The sequence below is a fragment of the Pavona decussata genome, unplaced genomic scaffold, assembly GCF_977016875.1.
Source record: "Pavona decussata unplaced genomic scaffold, jaPavDecu1.1 SCAFFOLD_217, whole genome shotgun sequence".
Classification (NCBI taxonomy): Eukaryota; Metazoa; Cnidaria; class Anthozoa; order Scleractinia; family Agariciidae; genus Pavona; species Pavona decussata.
Genome location: NW_028145622.1, coordinates 441,871 through 468,026, shown reverse-complemented (window position 1 = coordinate 468,026; position 26,156 = coordinate 441,871). Strand labels below are relative to the sequence as shown.

At 38.6% G+C, this 26,156-nt stretch overlaps 2 protein-coding genes and 1 long non-coding RNA gene across 8 annotated transcripts in view; 1 reads left to right on the top strand and 2 right to left on the bottom strand.

Moving 5' to 3' along the window:
- Positions 1-3,893: 3,893 nt before the first annotated feature.
- The window catches only part of LOC146459688 (uncharacterized), a 24,940-nt gene continuing 2,677 nt past the window's right edge, over positions 3,894-26,156 (bottom strand). Inside the window, exons 2-5 of one of the 3 annotated variants that reach the window (XR_014857851.1) lie at positions 23,697-23,792; positions 23,444-23,513; positions 22,497-22,732; positions 3,894-4,050 (exon numbers count right to left, since the gene is read on the bottom strand). This is a non-coding gene — a long non-coding RNA (uncharacterized LOC146459688). Of the gene's footprint in view, positions 4,051-22,490; positions 22,733-23,443; positions 23,514-23,696; positions 23,793-26,156 lie in introns of all 3 variants that reach the window. The other 2 variants (XR_014857852.1, XR_014857853.1) reach the window with 2 other exon arrangements.
- Positions 5,060-6,680, bottom strand: LOC146459689 (histamine H2 receptor-like). The gene has a single exon (XM_085089187.1). It carries the CDS (start codon positions 6,426-6,428, stop codon positions 5,469-5,471), a length of 960 nt encoding a protein of 319 aa, XP_084945313.1. The 5' UTR covers positions 6,429-6,680; the 3' UTR covers positions 5,060-5,468.
- Positions 13,894-26,156, top strand: part of LOC146459687 (uncharacterized) — a 21,591-nt gene continuing 9,328 nt past the window's right edge. The window contains exons 1-2 of one of the 4 annotated variants that reach the window (XM_085089173.1): positions 14,966-16,155; positions 16,351-16,479. The gene's annotated coding sequence lies outside the window, so the exon portion shown is untranslated. Of the gene's footprint in view, positions 14,263-14,965; positions 16,156-16,350; positions 16,480-24,750; positions 24,838-26,156 lie in introns of those variants that run through there. The other 3 variants (XM_085089178.1, XM_085089177.1, XM_085089174.1) reach the window with 3 other exon arrangements.

The following is a 26,156-nucleotide window of genomic DNA, read 5'->3' as shown; positions in this document are numbered from 1 at the left end:
TACGAGAGCTGCTGCATCCAAAAACCACACATTTTCCAACCATTTTCTCTGTTTACAATTGAAGCATTACCGCGAATCTTCGGATATTTTTGCACGATGTCCTTTTCTTACGTCACGCTCCGTATTTGGCCGAGTGGGGGACTAATGCGAACGATAGGTGAAAATATCGACAAGTATGCCTTCACTTCTAGCGCTCGTAAAAAAAAAAGGATTCAATATTTCTCAAATTTTTTTTCGAAAATGAGTTCTTGAAAGATATGGAAATCTACCAAAAGAAAACAAATTGAAGGGTTAGGGGCACTTTAAACCATAACACAAAATCACCCCCAAGACAGAGTCAGGAAAGAGCTCTGGGGACGAGTATCCATTGAGCGTCACTTTAAAAACGGGTGGCGGGAGAAAGCCCGCATTATAATAGCACATTCGTATACACCATCCTTTTCGTTTTATCAATGAAGTCGTTTCTTTTGTGTTCACTTGTCGCCTTTTGTTAATATTCGTTTCTTTTAATCAACCCTAATCATACTTGACATTCCATAAGTTTCCTTGGAAAGGCAGTTGACGAATTATTACTAAGCATTTGAAAAAAGTTATTCACACTAATCGGTTCGACGTAAAAGTACCAATAGAAAGGCTAATTAGCTTGTATGGCGTGTCGGAATGCACGGAACATGAAGTTTTTAGTATATTACAAATTCAAATTAGGCAGTATTCGAGTTTGAGAAGTTGTTCATTCAGATTGACGGTTAACTCAGATCTTGGTTTATGAACGAAAGTGAGTGCTGTTCGATTCGCAAAGTTGAAAGTCACCAGTGATTTCATCTTGTTCACCGGCCTTCCGTGATTCAGTATATCAAAGAAAGATAAGTATTTTTGTTGTTGTTGTTGTTTTATCCAGTTTTATAGGTTATATCTTGAGTATGTTACAACGTACATTGCAGGCTAACGGTCTTGGTTTTCTTGGATTTCGCTTGACGTCCCTTGCAAGTGTCCTTCTTCTGAGACCAGGCAGCCACACCGATAGACGTAAATGACACTCTGCATCAAAAGATTTAAACCGCGCAATCTGTGGTGGAATTACATGATTCGCGTCCTACGTTAACAGCCAACTTTGCGGGAGCAGTCGTGATGTTTGCTGTGGACTCGATTATTAAACGCGGCACATGACGCGGTTTCCGGCTGGATCCTCAGTTTGCAAAGAGAACAGTAGGACGTTTCTCTAAATAATAAAACATACTGGAAACGTGCAGCCAGTGGGCTGCCTCGGGTCTCTTCGTTTGTCTACAGGAATCGCCAGCAGATCTCATGTGACGGCCTCGAGCGTGATGCACAACAGCATGTTTTCCTTTACTGAAAAGGTTCTATAAAAAAGTGTGTTTTTGTTCGATCTTGTGCTGATTCAGGTGCATGGCCATGTTCTTGTATATAGTTTTAATTGGATGTTCTTTGCTCGTGAGAACAGTGACTAAGTTTTCCTTGTGAAATACGAAACGAAACCAAAACAGACAGAACGATAAAACAGAGCTAAAACATGCTGTTGTGCATCACGTTGGAAAGAACGAATATACTATAGACTAGGTACAGGGAAGAATGGCAAACTAGAGGCGCTTTCCATTTCTCCGAACTGGCTGGCCAGAGACTGGTTATTCCGCTGAAAAAAAGGCACCACTTTCAACAACTGGCTCCGGTGCTAGACCTTCAAGTTCCTTCAAAAATGGGGCAAACCATTTCCAAATTCTGCATTATGAGGAATCTTTAGAGCTAACTCTTCAAAATTTCTCGTTCTATTTTCAAACTGATTAGCTGAGCTGGTCAGTTCTGGCAAATGGAAAGCACGCCGGTACACAAGGAAAAATCAGCGCTTTAATAACAATAAAAAAAAAAGTCAGTTGGGAAGAAAGAGTACTCGGAGATATTAGTGACGGGGGGCCGCGAAGACCTTCATGGTAGTGTGAAATTGGCGATAAGGAACTATTTTGGTGTTAAAAAATTTCTGGCAAACTATTTTTTTGACAAAACATTTTGGAAGTGACCTCTATCTAGGACTTTATGCAGAAAATTATCAACACTTTTCCGTTAAGTACTGGGAAGTTGGACGTTTTGGGGATTCACTTTTAGTACGTTTACAACAAGGCACCCGTCACTAATATACCTGAGTACCCACTCAAGAACAGCCAACATTGCTCCATGGTGACCCATACCGGTAATTGTCGACCCTAGAATATGAGTACCCATGGACCAATATTGGCCAACATAGGCACCCATGAACCAATAGTTGTTGAAAAAGAACAACTACAACAAGGACTTTGTTAGACGTAACACTTACAAGAACACTGAACCTAACGTCACAAACAACGACGCGACTCCCGTTAGTACTGTAACTATACCTTACGTAAGGGGCACTTCTGAGACTATCGCACGGATTCTGCAACCCTACAATATCCGTGTAGCTCACAAACCTATAACCACTTTACGACAACTACTGACGAAAGTAAAGGACAAAGACGAACCTAACCGCAGACAGGGAGCAGTTTACAAGATCAAATGCTGCGACTGCCAGGCCACTTATATTGGTGAGACCGGCAGAAATTTAAACGTACGACTGACTGAACACAAACGAGCAACTAGAAATGGTGATATCAACAATCACATTGCTGAGCACCATTTACAAACGAACCACAGAATCGACTGGGACTCTGCCAAGTGCATTACCTACTGTACAAATTACTATCAACGACTCACTCTGGAAAGCTGGTTTACTAACTTAGAACAAACGCCACTCAACCGTTGCCTACAACTACCTGCACCATACAAACGACTTATTGACAACAACAACGAAACAAACAAACAATAGACATTTTACTAACAATAGACCCACGGACTTTTTGACTAACAAAAGACGGATCGAAACGCACCAATCACTTTTTACAGTCTTCACAGCCAATAACATCACGGCTTACTGACAAACGACCAATAACATCTGGACTTCGTTGACCAATCAGGTTAACAACCAGAGACGTATATACCACCTACTGACGTTCCACAATTCACTTGACTCTGAAGATGACTTCCGCTCAGGTTGTCGAAACGTCAGTCAAAGTCACCACAAACAGTCCTTCTCAGGACTACACTCACCCGGATGATCATAATTTACGTACTTAGTTATTTTTATTCATCTTTGTTATCAAGACCAGTAATTCAAACTGTCAGATTTAACTTAATATTTTCTTTTGGTTAAAGTTATATCCTATTAAAGCGTAGCCATGAAACAACTGCTAATCCACCTGAATGAGATGCTGATTAATGAAAAATTATTGTAGTTTCAATATCTGCAGTATTCTTTTCATCTTTTCCCAGCTTACTGCTAGTCAGCTGTGTTGATTCGTACGCGTTTCTACCATATTATTAATGTGGAGGAAAGAGTGGTTCTAACAATATAAAAAGCAACAGGAACAACAAGAGGGCTTACTATGACTTACCCTGAGAGAAGGAGATTTGCTTTGATCTTTCCTAGATAACCCAACTCATCTAGGAAAGATTGAAGTGACTCTGCTAGTAGATACCTAACTATGACTTGAAACATCCACTTCTTAGTCACAAGTCCTATACATTAATATACATTAAGCAGTTGACCCTAACATCTACAACTGAATGCATTTAGAATTTGACTCTGAAGTCATCAGTCTTCACACTTACTACACCCATTTCTTATTGTGCTCATCTGTGATCTCAAAAAAGTAAATTCAAAGCAGTTCTTGCCTAATAATGTTCATTCAACTTCAGAGACCTCGTAAACAGTACACTAGTTATTTGTCTGAATAATTTATTGCATGGCGGATGTCTCATGAATTAAAAGCTGATCAAATGAGTGCAAAGACTGTTCTTTATACATGTGTCTGTGCTGTTATTGAGGAAGTATCATCCAAACCATTTGGTGTTGATCTTCACATCATGATATCCATTATCAAGGGACTGTACTCTCTCAATCCAGGTAAAGCCTATCTTTAAGCCTAGTGTGTCCTCAGGGTGTTTCTGATGATCCACAGTATACTGCAATTAAGAATAGAGGATATAAATGAATCTGAGGCAAATGAAATGTCTTTCTTTTATTTCTCTTTTTGTTTTTGTCTTGCAAAGTTTTCAAGGCCCAACCCAGTCTTGTTAGCACGATTTATCCCTACCCTTCGGCCAGCCACCCACTGTGATCAACTACCAAATCTAATTCAGGGGGTTCGCATGTTACAAGATGAGCTTGTAACTACTCAGGGTTTTACAAGGTGAGAGTGAATGACTTCCACAGAAGACTAGACTACTTATACACCACTTTCTCAACGAAAACAGGAGTAACATCAAAGCTAATAAAAAATTAAGGAAATGAACAAAATCGATATAAAAAAGTCAATATCTTCTGCTTGTTTTCCTCCACCATCCTACGCACGCTTTCAGCGAAAATATTTCAAGGATGAAAACAAAATAAACCTTATTCTGGTTTTAAAAAATGCCTGTTCTTGGACATAATTTTTTCCTTTAATATATTTTTCAAATGGAAAACCATTAGGTTGACAAAGGTTTAGTAATCTGCTAAGTAAAGTGGTTTATGAGAAACATTTAATTAAAAATTGTTTTATTTTTTCTTTGTTAATATTTTGTGCAATCATCAACAAAACCTCGAAGTCTTGCCTACATTAACGGGATTAAGGAAATTGCTATGGCACTTTTTTTTAATAAAAGAAACAAACAGAACAAGAATTTAAGATAACATTTCTGCGGGAGGCAAGTTGAGAAACTAAACCAAGGGTGGCAAGAACAATATTTCATATTTGTTTGAAGCCTCGTCACTCTTTCCGCCGTAGAAACAACGAAGACTTCTAAATGGAAACTTTTCTCTTTGCATGCTAAAGGCGACTAATATTACTGTTTGGTAAAAGGAATGTCATTTACGTTGACTACCGCATATACATGTAATTCATTGATTAATTAAATCAGCCGTCAAAGACTGTTTTTCACTCTATGATTCTTCAATCAGCCGTATTTATGCGTTTGGGAAAACCTTGTCCTCATTTTTATTATTATTTTTTTTTTCTACATTTATGCAAACAGCGAAGAATAATTATTTCATTAAATATCTTTGCTGAAAAAGGAATTGGCGTGTCTTTATTACGGTGAAACGTTCTCCCTCAAACTCATATCAATTATTTCATATAAATTTCGCGAGCTGAAAATACTCCCACGTTGTGCAGAATCAGTTTCACCTGCTAGATTTGGTTATCGGATAAGAAATTATCTTTTCACATTTAAAAGCACTCGAAAAGTAGTGTAAACAAAATGAAAAGCAAACTACCAATAAGTCATGACATCATTGCCATCAATCCCCGCGGGGAAGAGTCAGCTAATACTACTCTTCTTTTGACAAATACAAATTAATAGGATTCAAATTGTTATGGCTAGAGAAATGAATATAACAGAAATTAAGTATTATTATTAAGGAACAGATCTTTTAACGCTTTTCTTAATTCGCGATATCGGAGCCCATAAACCCAAGGGTTGAACGACGAATGGGTAAACGACACGAGAGCGACCCAAAGCCAAACGCCATTTAGTTCGAGTTCTTTGCAAGGGTCATCCTCCAATAAAAGCATAAAATAGACCACGGTGGTGGGAATAAACGTTATGGTAAATAAGCTAAATATTATTCCAATAGTTACAGCTGCCTTTCTGTTTCCCAATGTTACGATAGAAAATTGAGCAGTATGGTCAGAAACCGAGCGATTCGCTTTTCGCACAACCAGAAATATTTTGCCATAGGTTACACACATGATTAACAATGGAACTGCCACTGTGGCAACAGAGCAAGCAATCCATAATTTTTCTAGTTTTACAAAGTCATTTAAAACCAGTCTTGGGAATCCAAAGATAATGGATCCAATCCAAATAAGAGTTATAACAACTTGGCACCGTTTCTCGGTCACAACTTGAGGGTAATGCAGTGGATATACCACCGATATAAACCTGTCCAAACTCACAGCGCTCAGACTATAGGTAGTGGCTGTTACTGTCACAATCCAAAGAAATCCCTCAAGTTTGATAAGCCAAGGACGGAAATACTCGAGAGCATAGCAAATGTATAAGGGAGTCATCGTTAAGCCTATGAAGAAGTCGACAAGAGCAAGCGAAACAATGAAATAGTAATTTGGACGGCCTCGGAATGTTTCCGTTCTGTTAAGAGCTGCTAGAAGAGCCACGTTTCCTCCAACTGCTGAGATGCCGCATATTAGAGATAGAAGTATAAAAGCAACCATCGAATTTGTGCTGAATCTAATAAGACAATCTACTGATTCACAACCCAGGCAATCTTCAGAGGTAGACGCGTTGAAAAGACTAGAAATGTTACCCTTAAAAGACATTTTCAACAGAGTGCATTCAACCATACGTAGTAGCGCGATCAAGAATTCCGGGAAGAAAAGGCCTCTTCCATAACAGAGTCGCTTCCAATGGCAAAGTTCTTTCGATTCAGTGTATGGAAAGAAGATAACAATTGATGGTTTTCCATAACCAACCGGATTCAGATGTACTTCCAGTGGAAAATGTACGATGAGCGTTCTGACTTGAAGCGGTTCCTTTTTCTGTTATAGCTTATTCTCCCGAATAGTCGTTGTTTCTTGCAACGGAAAGCTGTTAAATTAAAGATGTAAATTTTATGTATGCTTAATTCTTCAACTCCGAAGACAAATTATTTTTAACATCTTGCTGCTCTTTGCTATTAACGTCATAATGCCTCACGTGATCCTAATTGAAATTTCAAGAAGAGTAAATATTTCAATAAACACAAGGAAAGAAAGATTACTTTATTTTTCTTAGAAATGTAGTTTTAACTGACATGTGTACAACAGTTGATAGGCTATATTTATTTGTTTAGGGATTTCGGAGACATCTTCTCTGAGTGTAAACATTGCAATATTGGATCTAAACCTAAATATATATGTTTTTTAACCGCTTTAACAGTGGGTGAAAACTGAACTTCTATGTTTACAGCGCCTTTCAGTTAGTCTCTTTATTACACTGTTGCTGATGCAACCTTCTCAGTTTTAATTAGCGTCATCGCGCAGAATGCCTGGACATCATTAATTATGCAAAAGCGGTGAAGCGGCAAATTCGAATGTGCGCGTGCCGTGAAATGGTCTGAATAAGAGAAGAAAGGGCCCAAATTAGCCCACAAGGGTTGATAAAACTTACTTTGCTGATTTCCTGGAGTTAGAACTTTAACTTTCACGCGCGGCTTTTTGAAAAAGAAGGTTGTATCTTCAATTTAAGCCGAAAAGTAAGTGGATATAGAAGGTATAAGGATTCGCTTTTTGTGTTTAAAAATGGACAAAAATAGGCCATTTTTTGTATGGGGGCCGTTTTCAGAAGCGACTTTCTGACAATCCAAACGGCCTTTCAAATTTTCACGCACGGCAAATGAAAGATAGGTCTTTCCTGAAAAAAAATCCGTTTCAACTTTGAAAATAAGTCGACAAGAACCGTTCGCCTTTTGAGTTTGAAAACTACCTGTTGAAGTTGTGTTTGAAAATGGCGCGTCTTGGGTCGAAGAGCTATTGTCATAAGCACACGTCTGCATAACAATGGATGTCAAAACTAACAATAACCCATTCAAGAAAACCACTTGACTGTAAAATATTTCAATTACCGCGAACTTTAAAAGTGTTCTTGTTGGCACAGCTGGTTCATTCGAAAACCTGTCGCGTAATGAACCAGGAAAGCGAAAACGTAAGCGATTGGGAGCTCTTTTCAGAGCTCTTTGAAAACCCGATCCACCCGCTGTTAGTCAACATTGTACCTCCTTTTGTTAATGAAAACAGCCCTATGTTTCACATCGAACTAAACGGCGAAACAGTTTGAAGATTGAGAGAAGTTTGTGGGCAACCCAGCAAAGTGTTTGCGATTCTGCAATCAAATATTCTGCCTCTCGGCTACCGATTAGCGGAATCTGCTCGGGAGCGTGTTGGGAGTGCGTTGGCCGAGAGTATCAGGAGATTTTGGCGAAAGATACAGGACAGCAAAAACACGAAAAAACGGACACAAATACGGACGGAGACGTGGTTGAAGCTGGGAATAAAACGAATGTCAGACAACTCGCCCCCCAGACAACTAGCCCCAGACTACTCGCCCCCTGATATATAGACAACTAGCCCCCAATAATGAATATGTAGACGATTAGCCCCCAATGAAAACTTATATTTTTTTTTTTTCATTCCATAGACCAAACAGTTTGGTTATGAGATGTTTCTCGTATGGTGATCGATGATCGGATGAGCGTTCTTGACTAGTAGCTTTTCTGTTCTTATACACACGATGGGTTGTTTAATTAATTCGTTAGGATCACATTAAATTCATCTTAACTGTGATTTGTTGTTTTCATTCATTCATTTAATCATTTGTCGTTAAAATTTTAGTTTACAAAATGTTCATGTGTTACGCCGATTGATACGCTCGATCATGTGTGCTTGAAATTTTAGTTTACAAAATGTTAATGTGTTACGCCGATTGATACGCTCGATCATGTTCATATTTACTTATATTTAGCTTTCTTCTTTAACGAAATTTATTTCTTACTATTATCGTCTTTATACTGGGGGCTAGTTGTCTAAAGATCGGGGGGCTAGTAGTCTGGGGCTAGTTGTCTGGGGGGCGAGTAGTCCGGATACCAATAAAACCGGAAGAGATCGTGCAAGGCTTGTACTAAGTCTGCCGGCAGGTGATCTTTCGGCTCCCAGGTGTTTTGGCTGGCACAGTATCCATACCATTTAACCATGTAGAAAGGTCTCCCGTTAAGAATTTTTTTGGCCATGATGCGCTCAGCTTCGAAGGTGCCAAGAACTTGAGGTTTTCTTTCACACACATTACGGCCACGGGGAATCGAAGGCGTCTCAATGGACTTGTAAAATCCTTGAGGCGGGCGAGAACGTTTTTCCATGGTCTTTTCGTTTGTCACTTTCAGCTCAAACTGTTTATGCTGTATCTAACGCTTACTTGGCGGATTTTATATTGATAAATCATGGAACAAAGTAAAGCCGCAGGATCGAAAAGCGCCAATAGCGTTGCATGTAGACCCGACAACCCAAATTAGCATACCCGAGCAAAGTCATGTTGTTGTTAAACTCGTTGCCATACGTTTAAGCTTTTTTACGTTTCTTAGCAAAATGTTCTAGTTAAGGCTTCTCTTTTTTTCGCAACAAAGAAAATGCACGCGCGCGCGAGGTTTTTCGAGCATAAGCTACTCTAGATTCAGGCGCGGCAAGTATATTCACTTTATTTGAAAATCGACTTTTAAATTTTCCTAAGTTCGAATGCCTGCGAAGGCGCCACATTTGTTGCCGTGGGTTTGAGAGAAGGAAACTTGCCCTATTCACAAATAGTATAAAGCAGGTCAAACGGTCTTTCAAAAAATTCGATCTGTTATACTATTGAACGTTAATACACTTGCTGCCGGTGCGCACTTATTCAGCCATACTGCGAAGTGCGATATTCGGAAACAATAGAACGAACAATAGTTTATGTGGCCTTTGTTTTTAAGCTCCGCCCTGACAAGTTGATGAGCTAAGCGGTATTCCCTGTGGAGCACGGCGCGCGTAGATTTAGACCAATGAGAGTCACTCAGTTTACGCTTCACCGCTAATATTACAGATCTATAATTTTTGCCGTGCAGTAAGTAAATGTCCCAAGAACAATAGGCATTCTGCGCGATGAGCGATCCTGCCCACACAGGTTTTGAATGTTTCTTTTTCTTTTTGTATATATATATTTTTTATTATCAATTTTGGTAACCTATGAACGTTTTTCAAAATCCAAAAGTTAAAAATATCGTGATCAATATGGCCGTCATTTGGCAACCACATGTAGTTCCTCGTTGAGGTTTCATTTTATCGCTTAAAAAATTCGGAGCTATTGATATGGGGAGCAAAGATTCCCCCTCCCAACCCCCTTCGCTTTTCAACGATTCCAAAAGGAACAAACCATGCCCTGTTTAGAGAGCATTAGACACGGTTCATACGTCGAACTTTAGATTTATTGAATCAGTTGAACCATATTCATGGTAATAACAATGATGATGATGATGATGATGATGATGATGATGCATTTCAAATGTACAAGGGAGTCATCGTTAAGCCTATGAAGAAGTCGGCAAGAGCAAGTGACACAATGTAATAGTCATTTTCTCGGCCTCGAAATGTCGCTATTCTGTTCAGAACGACGAGAAGGGCCGCGTTTCCTCCAACTGCTGAGATGCCGCATATAAGAGATAAGACAATAAAAGAAATCGTTGAAGCTGTGTTAAGGCCGACATCACAGTCATCTAGGTCGCAATCCGGACAATCACCAGGATAGTGTTTAAAACGTTGAGCACACTAGAAACATTCTCTCCAAAAGACATATTTTTTGGCATCACCGTGGCGTTGGGAACAATTTCCTGCTAAATAACGAATGTTTCTGGAAAACAAAAAGCGTTTCCTGAATTGAAAGATTTTCTAAGGGTTCAATGAAGGCTTAGAAAGATTAATACCCGCCTGGTGCTCCATTGTAGTTAATGATTCACATTTCATGAGGTTAGTCATTTAGCTCAACAAATGTTGATCATTAAGATTCGAAAACACAACGCCTTGTTTTGTGTTCTAGTGCGCCAAGCATTCGTCATTTGTCACCATTTGGGGATGTTGATGTGCTCAAATCTTCTCCGCTATCTTGCTGATTTTTCTAATTGATATCACACGACTTTATGCGATTTTAATTGCACAAGAAAATCATGTTTACATGTATCTATGTATGCATTATCAAGCCAGGGAAGTCATTTCTTCAATTTGTATTTCAAGTATGCCCCCGGTATGAAGGCGTATTTCTTTTACAGCCTTGCACAATTCTCTGCGTTTTAACTTTCCAGTTCAAAACGACATAAATGGAAACAATTTTTTTTTTAAAGTTACTGTTGTCTTGATAAAGTCTGATAGGCATTGCGGCTAGCAGCTTGACCGTTTGGCAAACAGTAAGGCTTTTTATACTTACTTTGGCGTTGTTAAATAGAGTGGAATGAATATTGGCAGCAGGTTCACTCATTTCCATTTGAAAGATAAAATTTGGTGATGGTTATAAATCCTGGTTTTCACTAGCGGCGCAAGCACAAGTGCAAGCATAAGAACTTTAGGGACCTTTATGTCCAGTGACAGCTGAAGTGAAAACGAACGCGACGCAAGCACAAGCACAAGAAAAAGAAACATTTTGACCCTTGTGCTTATGCTTGTGCTTGTGCTTGTGCTTATGCTTGCATCGAGGCCGTTTTTACGGTGAAATAAGCGAACTGGTCATAACAAGTTTGTTCGAAGAGGACCCACCTTGTCTGGGATAGGGGGGTTATCAAAGACACTACCTATCTCTTGAACATTATCGACAAAATTTTATTGGCTTTAAAATTTGTAGTTTACACGGAAATATTCAGCTAGCAAGAGTCAGCATTGGTAGATAAACAAGAAAGTGAGGTTTGAATCTCACTGTCATTTTTTACTGCTTGGCGGTGGCTATGCAATAAAGACACCATCTTTTGAGGTTTAGGAAGGGGGTGCAGGCAGAGGCAACCATCTATTTGGGGGTTTGGTGGGTCCTGTTCGAGTATAGTAGTTTTGACCACTTCCCTAAGCACTCTTATGCTTGCGCTTGTGCTTGCGTCCCTAGTGTAAAACCAGGCTTAGCAGGTTACCATCTGCCATCAATAATTCGAATGATTCGGAAATTCGTCACTAGAATGTTCACATGAATTCTTGAAAAGCCTGACAGGAATGAATTTTTGCTGAACTGAATTACTAAATAAACTTAAAAGAACTGGAATCAGTAAAAATACTTCGTAATAATTCAATGAGAGAAAATACAAATGAATAAACTAAAATGTAATTTTTCTCGTTGATTTGGATCCTTTAGTACTGATGAACTTGCTAATCGGTGTTACAATATATTAGAGTACAAGCAGTCCTTTTTTCGGCCGTTTCTACTGTAGGTTCGCCTGTTGCTGTAGCGGTTATCACGTCTGCCTGGGGTGCAGGAGAGGAGACCAAGCTTCGGGTCATTCTTTTAAGGATAGTACAGGATGTAACTAATCGACGACATCAACGAAATTAATGAGTAATCAATAGGTAATCGATGGGTGATCAGTTGATTAGTCATTTATTATTGTTGGTGAGCAATGAGTCATCGATGAATAAGCGATAGGCCACAAAATTTTCAGTTATCGATTAGTCATTGATGACATTGTTTAGTCATCGATACAATCTCGTGACTATACTGAACCATACCAAATCAAAAATAAAGAAGCAAAAACAATTTCATGTTAACATTTATAGATCGAAATAACAGCCCCAGACGGGAAACTTTTAGCCCGGCAGGAAAACTTGTCTAAAATTTACACGTATATTTTCCAGACTCTGATAGCCAGGAGAGTGAGACAGACAACGTAACTCGATCTTCTGAACATTTTACCGTCCATCAAATTAATATGATGCATGCCGTTTCATATTTCTCATAGATGGCATATTGTAATAGACTCAGAGAGACGAGTCCCGAATTCCTATGAATTCAGTTACTTTCCCCGTTTAACCCAACCTCGTTCCCAGGGTCTCTCCTCTTCAAGTCCCAGGGACCGAGGAGAGGCCCTGGGAACGAGGTTGCGTTTAACCTTGCATGTACAATTCCTCTTAGCCTATTATTATTGTCACGAACCATTTACGTTAAGACCCGAAAAGTCATTTATAATAAAGAAAAATGCCGGAAATTTGTATTAATAGATGTCAGCAGCGGCATAATAATATATGTGCAGTGTATGTAATCAATGGGTAATCAATAGGTAATCGATGAGTAATCAATAGAATCAATGAATAATCGATGATATCGATGTCTAACCGACAGGCCACGAGTTTCTTGTTCATCAATTAGTCATCGAATACTCATTAATCATCTACAATAATCAATGACTAATCAGTTGATTACTAATTGATTACCCATCGATTACTCATTTATGTCATTGATCATCGATTAGTTACGTCTGGATAGTAATGCGAGCGAACAACTCAAACGCGCACCATAATTGCCTTTCGCGAGTAGATGCATGCAACGCTTCCCACTGCGCGTGGCGCCTCTTCTCGCGCGCCCACGTGTTTCGTCCTCGAGAAAAATAATGGATTGTTTGTATTCTATATAATTGACAGCTATTCAAGGAAATCGAGCCGTAATTACAAGCTTATGCTAACTCGGCGCTAATTGCTCGCCCTTAGGTATCACTTTATGTACGAAAGCATTAAGCGTAAAAATTGGCTTCTAACAAATAATTGTAAAAAGAAATTGAAACTTTCGTACTTAACATAAGCATCTTCAAAAATCCCAACTGGCAGGGATCAAAAGTACCAGTGGCTATATGGCAAACCGTGACCGAGGATTTGAAAAAGGTGACTACATGCTGCACGTGACTGTAGACCGTAACTGTGGGCGACTACAGGTGAGCACATTGTAACACCGACAGTGAACGCTCGATCCTACAATCTTGGAAAAATCAAATGAAAATTTAAGACGACCTCCGCACATTTCAATGATGGAAAAAATGGCGCGGTTTGGTTTGCACATTTATTCATCATTGATTTTGGGGGGAGGAAGATAATTTCTTATTATTATTATTATTATTATTATTATTATTATTATTATTATTATTATTATTATTATTATTATTATTATTCTGTCCATGATTAATATTTTACGAATCAAATGAAAAATGAAGACCACCCCTCCTGCCCATTTCAAATATGGAAAAAAAAAATGGCGCGGTTTGGTTTGCGCGTGAATTCTTCATTAATTTTGGGAGGGAGGGGGCTTTAATTCCTTTTTTTATTGTTATTCTCTCCAAGATTGTAGCTCCTATGACAATTCTGGGACATGAAGTCTGACTCGCAAATAATCTATGCTCGCGACGTTAAACTTTATACCCTAGAACACTCGAGTTCATAGTCAGCCCCCTTAGTAGTTGACATTTCATCAAAATGCAGATCAGAGTCACGAGACACCTAGGCCTGAAATGATTATGGACGGTCAATTCATGTGTAAGCGCACGCGTAAGGACTAGCGCTTCTCCTGTGAAGACAAGGAAAACTAACCCACAAGCAAACATCCTTTCAGTGGCAGATTGCTACGCAAGTATTGGATAATAGTAAATATTCGTTGTTGACATAAACGCAGGTTAGAGTTAAACTGATAATTAATATCCCGATTTGATCCTTGTATATCCTTGGGTGTGACTTTCGTTCCCCCGGTAAACTTCGGAGGAGGGAAAAAAAATAAGGAAAAACACCATGAATCGGGCTTTAGTGCCATTGTCTAGTGATACAGACTGCAAAAGCTTAATCACTGAACGACACTGCATAGATAAAACTAAAATAACTAAGAAACTGTGGATAAGCTTAAAGAATTTTAAGCTGAGGAAGATTAACTGAGCACGAAAAGTCTGAAAACAATTCATGCTCCGGATACGAACAACAGCTCAGTGCATTTCTTCCTGGTTGGTGGCATTCAACCGTCCTACGATTGAGATTGAAATATCTACAGTTCGCAAAACCATGTACGGCGGGAGTCGGATCAGACGAAAGATCCAGTTTAAAAGCTTCGACTTTTGATTATGACTTAATTCTTCCAATACCGTAGATCCCAAAACGGCTGGAAAATACTGCAAAAGAGTTCCTTGGTGGTCTTTTCGCTACGAAAACAAAAACCTTCACCTTTGGCATTTGTTGACAGTCTCTCTGTAAATGTTGATACTCATCTTTCTGCGTACCAGTGTAGAAAATGTAGATTTTGGCCAAATTTTTAATATCCTTCCACAGGTCTTCGATTACCACGAAGTAAAATCACATTGACATGGTTATCTAAGCAAAGCACAGGCGCTGGCGGAATAGCTAGCAACGATGACAATGAATCTTGCTGGTCAAACTGATATCATGCATGTGTTTTTAAATGTTCAGCTTCCTCGCTTACCACCTTTTACATTTGTAAGCTTTCCTTGAGAATCTAGAGAATAAAGCGGAATAAAGCTCTTCGTGTTTAACTAGTGACAGTGGTCAGTTTAAATGCGATTGATTCTCCGGGATAAGACTGATCTCTGCAAGAAATAATCATGCAATCAGAACATCGTTTTACCATTAAAAGCCAAAGATTCTGAAGTGATCGATTACCATTCGCTGTAGAATATTTTCCTTAGTGGATACGAATTTCTCTGCAATCACTAGCGGCAACGACGCACTGTGGCATATTAATCGTAGACGCATATACCAACTTCTTCATGCCATACTTAACAGTCAGACATTTCAGCCTTTAATTGATGTAGCATTCTCGTTTAACTCAGTTATGTACTTTAAAAAAATTCAGTACTTTATATCCAAACTTAATGCAGCAAGTATCCAACATCCCCCTGAAATTAAATGTTATCTTCATTTGATGTAGTAAGCTTATACTCAAGTTAATTATTCGTAAAAGCACAGTGACCTCGAAAATGCTCGCAATTTTTCCAAGCAGAATAGCATCGATTCCTTACGATGTGTCGTGTTTATTCCAGAAAACGTGCCCCGCATAGCGATGTATTAAGTATTTCTGGGTGTAGTTCCCAGCGTATAAAACCCAATACGAAAGAGCAAACCCTCCGATTTTGCCAAAATAGGACAGGATAGTCACCCGAGCCTTGAAATTACAGGGCTGCTTACAAAATGTAACCTAAAACGCATCCCCACGTTTTGCAACCGCTGTTTCAGTGACGTGCTACTCTGCCCGAAATATCTTTTGCTTTCACTTTAGACCTACAACAAAAGGGTGTTTAATAGCACTACAATATCGCCGTGAGTAGAGGATAAACTCCCGTATCAAGACTGAGATGTCAAAGGTCTTCTTCTTTCGGCTGTTCCACCACGCAGCGAGTGTGATAAATTTGTTTTTTCAGGGTAAGTCTTGAACTCTGCAGGTAGCTGCGATTCAGTGAAAATATAGCACTGCACAAACAGACTAAACTACCCGGTCCTGGATAATGTAATTTAACAACGACAGCAAAACTGGTACAGTTGTGGTCAAGAAAGCTTCTGGCATCTGGTAAGTCTGTCGAAATGAATACAATTGTGACTTGATATGTTCGTTGAAGTTCACTCGTTTCTCTCATCATTACTTGAAACCCGTTTACAACCTTGAATAAAACATTGTCGTGTAAAATTTCTTGTTGTGGGTATTCAAGAACGGCAGTTGTGTTAGCGACAATTTCAATTTGTGAATATACCGTTTACTTTTCAGTTCGTATACTTCCTATGCATGGTCTACATTCATCACAATTGCATCGGCACTGTTTAAACCAGGCAAAGGGTTAAAACTACAAGAACAATACACCACAATTAAATTTCCTATGAAGCTGCAAGAAATTTGGTAAGTGCATTAAATCCTAAATCAGTTCAAATGAATATTGTTCCTTCTTTACTGTTTGTCTTTTTGTCCATTTGACACAGTGGAGGTGTAAAGAGATTTACATGTACACTGGAAACACAACTAATGTGAATACCAATTAATCAACTAAAAGTGTCAAGCACCGACTGAGGAATTTTAAATAAAAGAACGTTGTCTTGAAGATGATCAGTTGGGTAAGCTTACTTCACTGATTTAGAAAGAAATTTGGCTACTACTGAAGCTCGGCGAAGGTTGGTTCTTTCTCATTCTAATTGTCTGATCTTCCACTTTGCAATATGGGTCCGACTACAGCATTGTTATGATGACTGCCCTTCCTCTTCTTTTGTGCATCGAATATGACGATTGATTGAAGACGCGAGTCACTGCGTATTGCGGGCAACGAAGGCCATCAAAAACGTTTCATGATTTTGAAAAGCGAGGAGTCCAACCTTTGAATGGAACCTTCAAAAACTACACAAGCTTATAGCCATTACTCCAATTTTACGGTGTGAAAAGCGAGACAAACGTTAACTAACCGTATAGTCGTTTCAGTTGATCTACCACACTCGGAGTAGATGAAACAACGTTTTTTAGTTGCATCAATAAGACATAATTGATTTATTACCTTTGATCACTAGCACGGGCCCGCTAAATTCTAATTTAAATTTGACGGAACACTGAAGCTTTTGAAATGTATGAGAGGAAAATTTTCCATTTAACAGTAGTTTAAGATGCCATATGAAAGAAGTATCCGAATCTTTAAAGAATTCGTTTCCACAGATATCCCTTTTGTCTAGAAAGCTTCGGTAGTAATTCTGCAGACGATTCGACGAGGTCATTTTGGGGCCTTGTAACAATTTTCAAGACCATTCAATTGTCCCATGTGTCCCCAATCCCGCCGTGTCTTCGCGATGTTCCTAAGAAAGTATAGTCTTGGAGAAATAGCCTTGCAATCGTGCGACTCTACCAGTACTTCAAAACTGGACTCGATTGGAGAATATTTAACTCCTCGAATTATCCATTATGCTCAGTCCTTCGAAACTAGATCAGCTTTAAATCCATCACGACAGCGCCATAGGATTACTCAATCGAAAGCAACGGAGCCAAACTAAGACCAAATAGAAAAGAAATATCATAAATCTTATCTACGAGAAAAATTATTTCTTCTGATGTTCCCTTTGAAATTGTTGATTTGTTCGAAGACGCCTTAAGGCACAAGCACAAGTTCTAGACTTCGTTGCTTTAGTTTGGCATCATTTCCGTTTTGTCTTTCTTTAACACAGAAGTATTTCACTAATTACTCCGCGTAGATTGCAATTGGATTATACGTTAATGCTAAATAATATTTCTTTCTCCTTGAACTACCATATCTTCAGGCTATCTAATGACGGATATATAATTTCTTTGTGGAGTAAAAAGAGCTATTAAACAGTGTAAATTTTCATGAATTTACAATCCAACCTCTCTTTCCGCAACTGCTTAAGTTGCGTAGTAACTGCGAGGATCTTTCTTCTATTTGATCTGTCATCCGCAGTTCACAATATATGTTTCACATATATTTACATCTATTTACTGAACTCTGGCAGCAATGATTAAGACAGATTGCGACCATAAATCCAACGTGCGTTCTAAAATCTATTCGTTTCCACTCTTGTACTCTTAATGTGGAGGTCAGCGACTAGGGTTAACATTTGCCATTGTGAAATATTGCACAGCAAATACTATGTGGTTTTCTTCGATGAAAAAAAATCTCCCTAAAAAACAAGGGCACTTGCAGGACCCAGCCATTGTAGTTATGTTAAGACGCTAACACATCTTCGAACAGTTTGATCTTGTGACAGAATTTTACATTCCGGGGCTTCATCAATGGTCGTAATGATCAAATTGCCTGAGATCCCGGCTCCCAATTACAACCATTTTCGTGATAAAGCATGTAATTCTTAGCGCCAACAGTCCATACCTGTTGTTACGGAACCGAACCACTGGCTTTCTTCGCAAACACTTATTTAAAACAGCAACGTTTAACTTCACGTTAGCGACAATTGACCTGCGTAGTGACTTGCGTGTGAATTTCTCGAACTAAATACAACATAAGATCGAAATGGCTCATTTAACGGTTGTAGCGTTTTAGTGCCAGTTGATCGGAATGGTTATTCCATTATTGCGGTATAATAAATTGTTCAGTATCCTTACGCAATTCTAGGATGTTAATCTGAACTAGGCTTCGCAAAACTGCATCCCATTAACAAAGCACATTTCACGCCCTTGAGAAAAGAAGAAGCACTCTATAGTGCATCTAAAGTCGAAAGCGAAGCATTACCTGCCTAGACAAGTATGTTAACTTCGCTGGCTATCCGATGATCAATCAGCTTGTTTTAGCTTTCTGGTATAGATTCAACGCAAATCCATTCAGACACTTGAGTGGACATTGCAGATTTTCTTCTCTTTATATATGTATATATAATTATACATATCTAATTAAAACCAATCACGAAGAGAATGCCATGGCCTACATGAGAGTCTGTCACAATTGTTGATCAAGCAAAGAACCGATGGATACTATTGTCTTCTACGTGGATGTCAGCTACAATTCGAGTGGAAATTTTGATCCACAACACTACTCAGCAAGATCTTAACTGCTCGTAAAATCAAACTAACGGTAAAAGTAATGAAATTTTACACGGTAAAACAAATACTGGAATCGAAGGACGTCTTTGGTAACGCCATTTAGTATTCACACGCTGGTGTATTGGTATATTCCACCAAAAGGTGAATATAGTGTTGCTGGTTATGTAGAAAGTAAATCGCGAATCGCTTTAGTGCCATTGTCTAGTAATACAGACTGCAAAAGCTTGATCACTAAACGACACTGCATAGATAAAACTAAAATAACTGAGAAACTGTGGATAAGCTTAAAGAATTTTAAGCTGAGGAAGATTAACCGAGCACGAAAAGTCTGAAAACAATTCATGCTCCGGATACGAAGAACAGCTCAGTGCATTTCTTCCTGGATGGTGGCATTCAACCGTCCTTAGTACGATTGAGATTGAAATATCTACAGTTCGCAAAACTATGCACGGCGTGGTCGGATCAGACGGAATATCCAGTTTAAAAGCTTCGACTTTTGATTATGACATAATTTTTCCAATACCGCAGATCCCAAAACGCTGGAAAATACTATAAAACAGCTTCTTGGTGGTCTTTTCGCTACGAAAACAAAAACCTTCACCTTTGCCAGTTGTTGACAGTCTCTCTGTTAATGTTGATACTCATCTTTCTGCGCACTAGTGTAGAAAATATAGATTTTGCACAAATTTTTAATATCCTTCCACTGCTCTTCGATTGCTACGAAGTAAAATCACATTGACATGGTTATCGAGCATAGCACAGGCGCTGGCGGAATAGTGAGCAACGATGACAATAAACCTTGCTGGTCAAACTGATATCATGTATGTGTTTTTAAATGTTCAGCTTCCTCGCTTACCACCTTTCCACCTTTTACATTTCTAAGCTTTCCTTGAGAATTTAGAGAATGAAGCGGAATGAAGCTCTTAGTGTTACTAGTGACAGTGGTCAGTTTAAATGCGATTGATTCTCCGGTATAATATCTCTGCAAGGAATAGTCTTGGAATCAGAACATGTGTGATCATTAAAAGCTGAAGATTCTGAAGTGATCGATTACAGTTGAATTGGTTTTTATAATAAGTTCCTTAGTGGAAACGAATTTATATGCATTCACTAGCGGCAACGACGTACACGCAAATACCAACTTTTTCATGCCATACTTAACAGTCAGACATTTCAGCCTTTAAAAAAAATTCGGTATTTTATATCCAAACTTAATGCAGCAAATATCCAACATCCCCCTGAAGTTAAATGTTATCTTCATTTGAAGTAGTAAGCGTATACTCAAGTTAATTATTCGTAAAAGTACAGTGACCTCGAAAATGCTTGCAATTTCCAAGCAGAACAGCACCGATTGCGATTGTGATTGACAATTGTTGATCAAGCAAAGAACTGATGGATACCATTGTCTTCTTTGTGGGTTTAAAAACGGTGTCAGCTACAATTCGAGTGGAAATTTTGATCCACAACACTTCTCAGCAAGATCTTAACTGCTCGTAAAATCAAACTAACAGTAAAAGTAACGAAATTTTACACGGTAAAACAAATACTGGAATCGAAGGACGTCTTTGGTAACGCCATTTAGTATTCACACGCTGGTGTATTGGTATATTCCACCAAAAGGTGAATATAGTGTTGCTGGTTATGTAGAAAGTAAATCGCGAATCGCTGACCTGTTGAAGTTTGTGGTTAAATTTGCGGACAGAACTGGGAAACAATACACTCAAGGCGCCCGAAACTGAAAATCGAGCCAGTTCCGGTGTTATCTTTGGCAGAAACTCAACATTACAACTTTAAGCAGTCCAGTCCATAATTATCTGTGTATTTATTACAGGGAACAACTGTGTTTAATTGATCTAATGGAAGAAGACTTTTCCATCTAATTCTGACAGAGGTAAACGGGTTTTCAGACATGTCGTAATAGCCTCCGAAAGTCAAGTGGCATGGATTTTCAGTAACTAACTCTTAAACAGCAATCATTTCGGTAGAAAGGAAGCTACCGTATATAAAACTGACTTGTTTAACGAATTTACGGAGGAAAGCTGCATCAAGTTAGAATTAGCAATGGATCCTAGTCAAATATCGCACACAATACGATTAAATAAAATGCAAATGCGTCCCACTACTATTACTGAAAGAAACAAACTTAAAGAAATCCGTCCCAAAACTGGGAAGAACCCTAACCTGGTTACCTAGAACATAATCAATTTCGTTCGTTCAAGATTGAGCTATGAATTTGGTCTAAGCCTGTTTCAGAACTTGTTAACCAAATCGAACCGATTCTTGTGTTACAAGATTCTGTCCAAATTAGTTTGGGATCCTTTTCAATATAATATGACAGTAAACGTCAAATGCTCTGAAATCTTGATAACAGCACGGGTTATTTGCTCAACAATCGTTGTGTTTGGAGTCTCAGCGTCTTTGAACAGACTAACTATAAAGTAAACACTAATTTAATTCGCTTTTGCGAGAAAATTTTACATTAAAAGATAGGTCCAGCAAAAAAGAGAACCATGCGTCCTTCTGTAGTTGACCATCGACATGAATATATATGTTCACATAAGATCAGATGCAGCCAAAGACATTGTGATAGCCCGAGTTGTCGGACAGTCCACATTTCATTTCTGTTCAATGTAATTTTTCAGCTAGGTAGTTGCTTATTTTATACCTGATAAATGTCTTAAATTTTGGAAAGTTCTTGTATCGAGAAAGCTGAAATGTTCAGCTTGTCAAGACGACATGAGACAAAAGGAAAAACGCTGGAGATCCTAAAATCGAGCCTCGCACTGTTTACGTCAGTCCTGTTGTATTTTCCATCTTACAGACGGTGCTGTTTGTTGGAGCTCCATAAGAATATGCGGGCTTAAAATCATGACTATTTTCGTACATCTAGACGATGTAGATGGGTTTAAACGAGATTAACTTTAAAAAGCAACGTAAACGAGTCGTGATGAATATAGCCATTTGATGACAGCCACCATGCATCGCAAATTGACGAATATGTTCACTGTCCTTGAGTAATCCTTCCGATTAAGTGAGTTTTTACAAATTTAAATACACCCCAGTGAACATATTTCATATCATCTTTTGGGAAAATTAAACAAGTATTCCTGATTGCGAGGTCGAAAGTGAAAGCTCACTATAATTATAAACCATTTGTTTGCAGTTCAGGTCTGAGCCAGTAACGATCGAGCAAGAAATGTCTTCATTTACCCTTCATTATCTTCAAGGTTTTGAATTAATGGTATCTACAAGGACCCGCAGTGCAAATCGCAAGGTCATCATCACGAGAAAATTGTAGTTTCTTAATGCCCTGCAGCCGTTTGTCCATTGATTACACGTTTTGGATCACCGTGGATAAGATAGACACTTACCTCAGTCCGAGAGCATACACTTATTTGCAGGGAATCTTCCCAATCAGCAGTTCACGACTAGCAGGTCGTTTTTCGTTCAGCCTCTGAATTGTCTAAACATCTGATTTAGACGCTAGCTGAAAAAGCCCTTCTTCCTTCTTGTCCGTTTATCGCTTTAGGGGTGGAAAGCACTGAGCAGCATTTTATTCGTGCCTAAGTTGTTGGCTGGTGGATTTTAATAGAGTGCACGGCGCCACCTAAAATAAAATAAAATATACTTAACCAAGGGCATCAAAGACTGAAAAAACCGGCAAGAAAACAAAGTTAATTTAACCTGTTAAAAAGTTTCCACTTGGACAAACCAAACGACTTAGAAAAGTGCAGCTCTAATACCCAAAAAATCTTTCTCTTAATGTCTCATAAGCCCGTAGTGCGCAAAATTCTTGTTTGTGTTGACACCCGAGAATCTCTTACGACAGGCGAATTAGTTAACCCAATTAGCATTGGGATTCAGTTAGACTATTCAACTGTGCAAATTTAACCTTTCTCAAAATTTTATGTATTCTCATACAAGGGAGCCAACCTGCAGGCTACCCCATGATAAATCAGGTTGATTAGACTATAAACTGATCGATGTACTGATCGTCCAGCCGCACCAATCATCTGAAATATTTTCTCTTTCCAATGGTTAAAAAAGAACTGGCCCTCTAGGACTGACGTACTGCGTACAATTCGTGATCAAACAAAAAGTCGCGATCAAAGATTATTGTACTCTGGTTTGTTTTATACAACCTGGTGCTGTCGTAAAATTAAAATCACTTGGTGTCTGTAAATAGAGTGGAGAACGCCAATAAAATGGCATGTCTGCTTAAAATAACAAGATGGTTACAAACCATCAATGGAAGTCTTGTAATTTCCATTAGGCTGCGAGAGCGTGTGCGCTCTTTGTTTTAGAAATATCTGCTTACCTTCTCGCGGGTTAGGTTTCGGGGACAATTCTTATTGTGTTTACAGCATCCACCATTTTAGTCTTCCTCCCTGTTCATAATAACATGGAAAGAGTTTATTGGGTTCATGGAGAAGTGACTGTCGTCTGCTTTAAAATTGAACTTAAATATCCGTCGGGTTGCATGCAACGGCATGGGGATGGGACAAGTAACTTATTTTCTATCATCAGGTTGTACCTACACAAAGGATATGGACACCACAAGGCTCACTAACCTAACATCCATCCAAGCTTTCATCTGCATGAATGGAGACGACATCACAGCTTCAGCGTTAAATTACCGTCACAATGAATCCATTTTTTGTTAATAACTGCAATATCAAAAGAAAATAGTCAAGAGTGAAACAAATGAATTCAATGAAAGCAAAATGCAAGAAAGGTATAACCATGAAAACATCAGTCCAAGCGGATGCTTGATTTCAATGAAGCTACTTCAATTATTGTTTAAATCCTTTCGAAGTCAGATTTTGTTATGTCACCACTGGATGGGCAATCAATGTAACTTGCATTCTACGTAGTCTTACATGGCATTTGCTATTATCTGGCATCATTCCGCAGGTCGATCTTCAAAGGAAAAATAATGAACTTCAGAAATTTTTCAATGAAGCTATATCCTTAAAATCTAACACATGGAGAAACTCATAGAGCTTCAATGGAATCCAAGTTGGCTCTCCATTTAAGATCATCGACTTTAAATAAATGATTGGAAAGTAGTCAATCATGCCTCGCTTAGTGCCTTAGTGCCTTCATTTGCAACACCAAGAGACTGATAATATCAAAGAATGAATGGCGGCGCAAGGGAATATTTCCACATGCACATGAAGATTATAATAATCCAAGAAGAAACGTGATAATCATATCATCCTTTTAGAGCCAGGTTAAATGCACATCTCTACGCACAAGTTCAGCTATTTAGTCGATTCTAAGAAGAAAGTTTGCTTTCGAGATAAAAGAATCTTCCATTTGCAACATCAATTGACATTAAGTTTTAGCCATGCAAGCGGCAAATCTTTTCCCCAACAAACGGTCCTAATTAAAACTAATTTTTATAATCTGTTTTCCAACCTCAGGAGGTCAATGTAGATCATCGTGCAATTTCGCACGTAAGTGTTCATCATTTAACTGTTGTCACGTGAGGGTGGGCTACTCACGAGCAAAAATATTAAAAGCCACGATTTTAAGCTGAGTTGATGCACGATTTAATTTACTTCTTCATATGATAGTGTTCACGCATCTCTAACTACTTAATTAACACGACGATGGGACAACCTGTTTCCTTCGGATCTTAATCTGTGTTACATGGAGCCTGAACCGCGACGGCATTGAATATGAAGTATCCGGAAATACTGACTACAGGTACCCGAGTGAGAGAAGAAATCTCGCTTTAACTATGAAAACATTAAATGTGTCCGTTTCTAAAACCATCTCGCGGCAAATTGAATGTGTTCCACAAGGTCCTCCCACATTTAAGGCGAGAGATCTTTTTACAATGATAGTAGATTCTAGGTCATCAACTGGCCCAAATAATGTAATGTATAACATTATAATACAAGCTCCGCATTTTGCCGACTACATCATTACTCTGATATTGATAGCGATAGGCGTCTGACTCTGAAAATTACAGCAAGATTTTCTGAGCAGTCAAGTCCCTATGCTTTCATTGGGTTATCATTCTAAATTCATGATCAATAAAGCTCTGCAAAGGGCAAGTATAACTTACTGAACCTTGTAATTTAGCTATTCAGTTGCTTATTTGACATGAAATGCTTAAACTCTAGCATAGCCTACACATTTTTAACATTTTTACGGTAACTAAGTCAATCAATTTAAAAACAATTCTTAGTCCTTATCCCAACAGTGTTTCTGTGTGAAGTACGCCATATTGCACGTCCAAAAACCGTTCTTATTCCGGAAATAGAACGTGCCAACTGTTTCGAACTAAATTGAATTTCATTTTGCTGCTTCGCCTAGTTAAATGTTGCTGTTAGTTTGCTAGCTAAATTAAGTTATATACGTAACGGCACTTGGAAACATTTCTGCCGTGATACTGCACAGTGATTCAAGTATTATTAAGATTACGACACGCTGCCATGTTCGTAATGTTAACGTCTCTACGCTGAGTTTAAGACATGCAATCATGACTTTGCATATATGCTATATAAAGAAAGCAAAGCAGTAATGTAGCCGATTGCTCTGAGAAGACTGAGTATACAGAAGAAAGTTTCATTGTGATTCTGTAGTTGCTACAGTTCAGCTGAATCTTTTGACTGTCAATTTGAAATTTGCAACAGTTGGTCAGAAGGGTTAAAACACCAACTATCGATAATCAACTCTTCAAATGACAATATACTATAATTGCTTAAGCAACACTTTTAAAGGCTGTGAAAACTACCTCGCGTCTTAACGTTGAATCATTGAATGGCCGCATCGCAAACACGGGTCCCGGCAGTTGCTGCATTAGATTCAAAGTTATTTAATGCATTACATGATGGTCAATGGAAAAACATATTGCTGTCATGTCACCAGAAAGTTTGCCCTTAATTTATTAATTCATTATTCCTGATTTGTCAACTTATATACCAGATGATTAAGAAATTATTTTACAGCTCTAAAATTGGCTTCTATCGATGACCCCCGAGCAAGCTTACAGTCAGCAGGCGACGTTCGAACGGGTA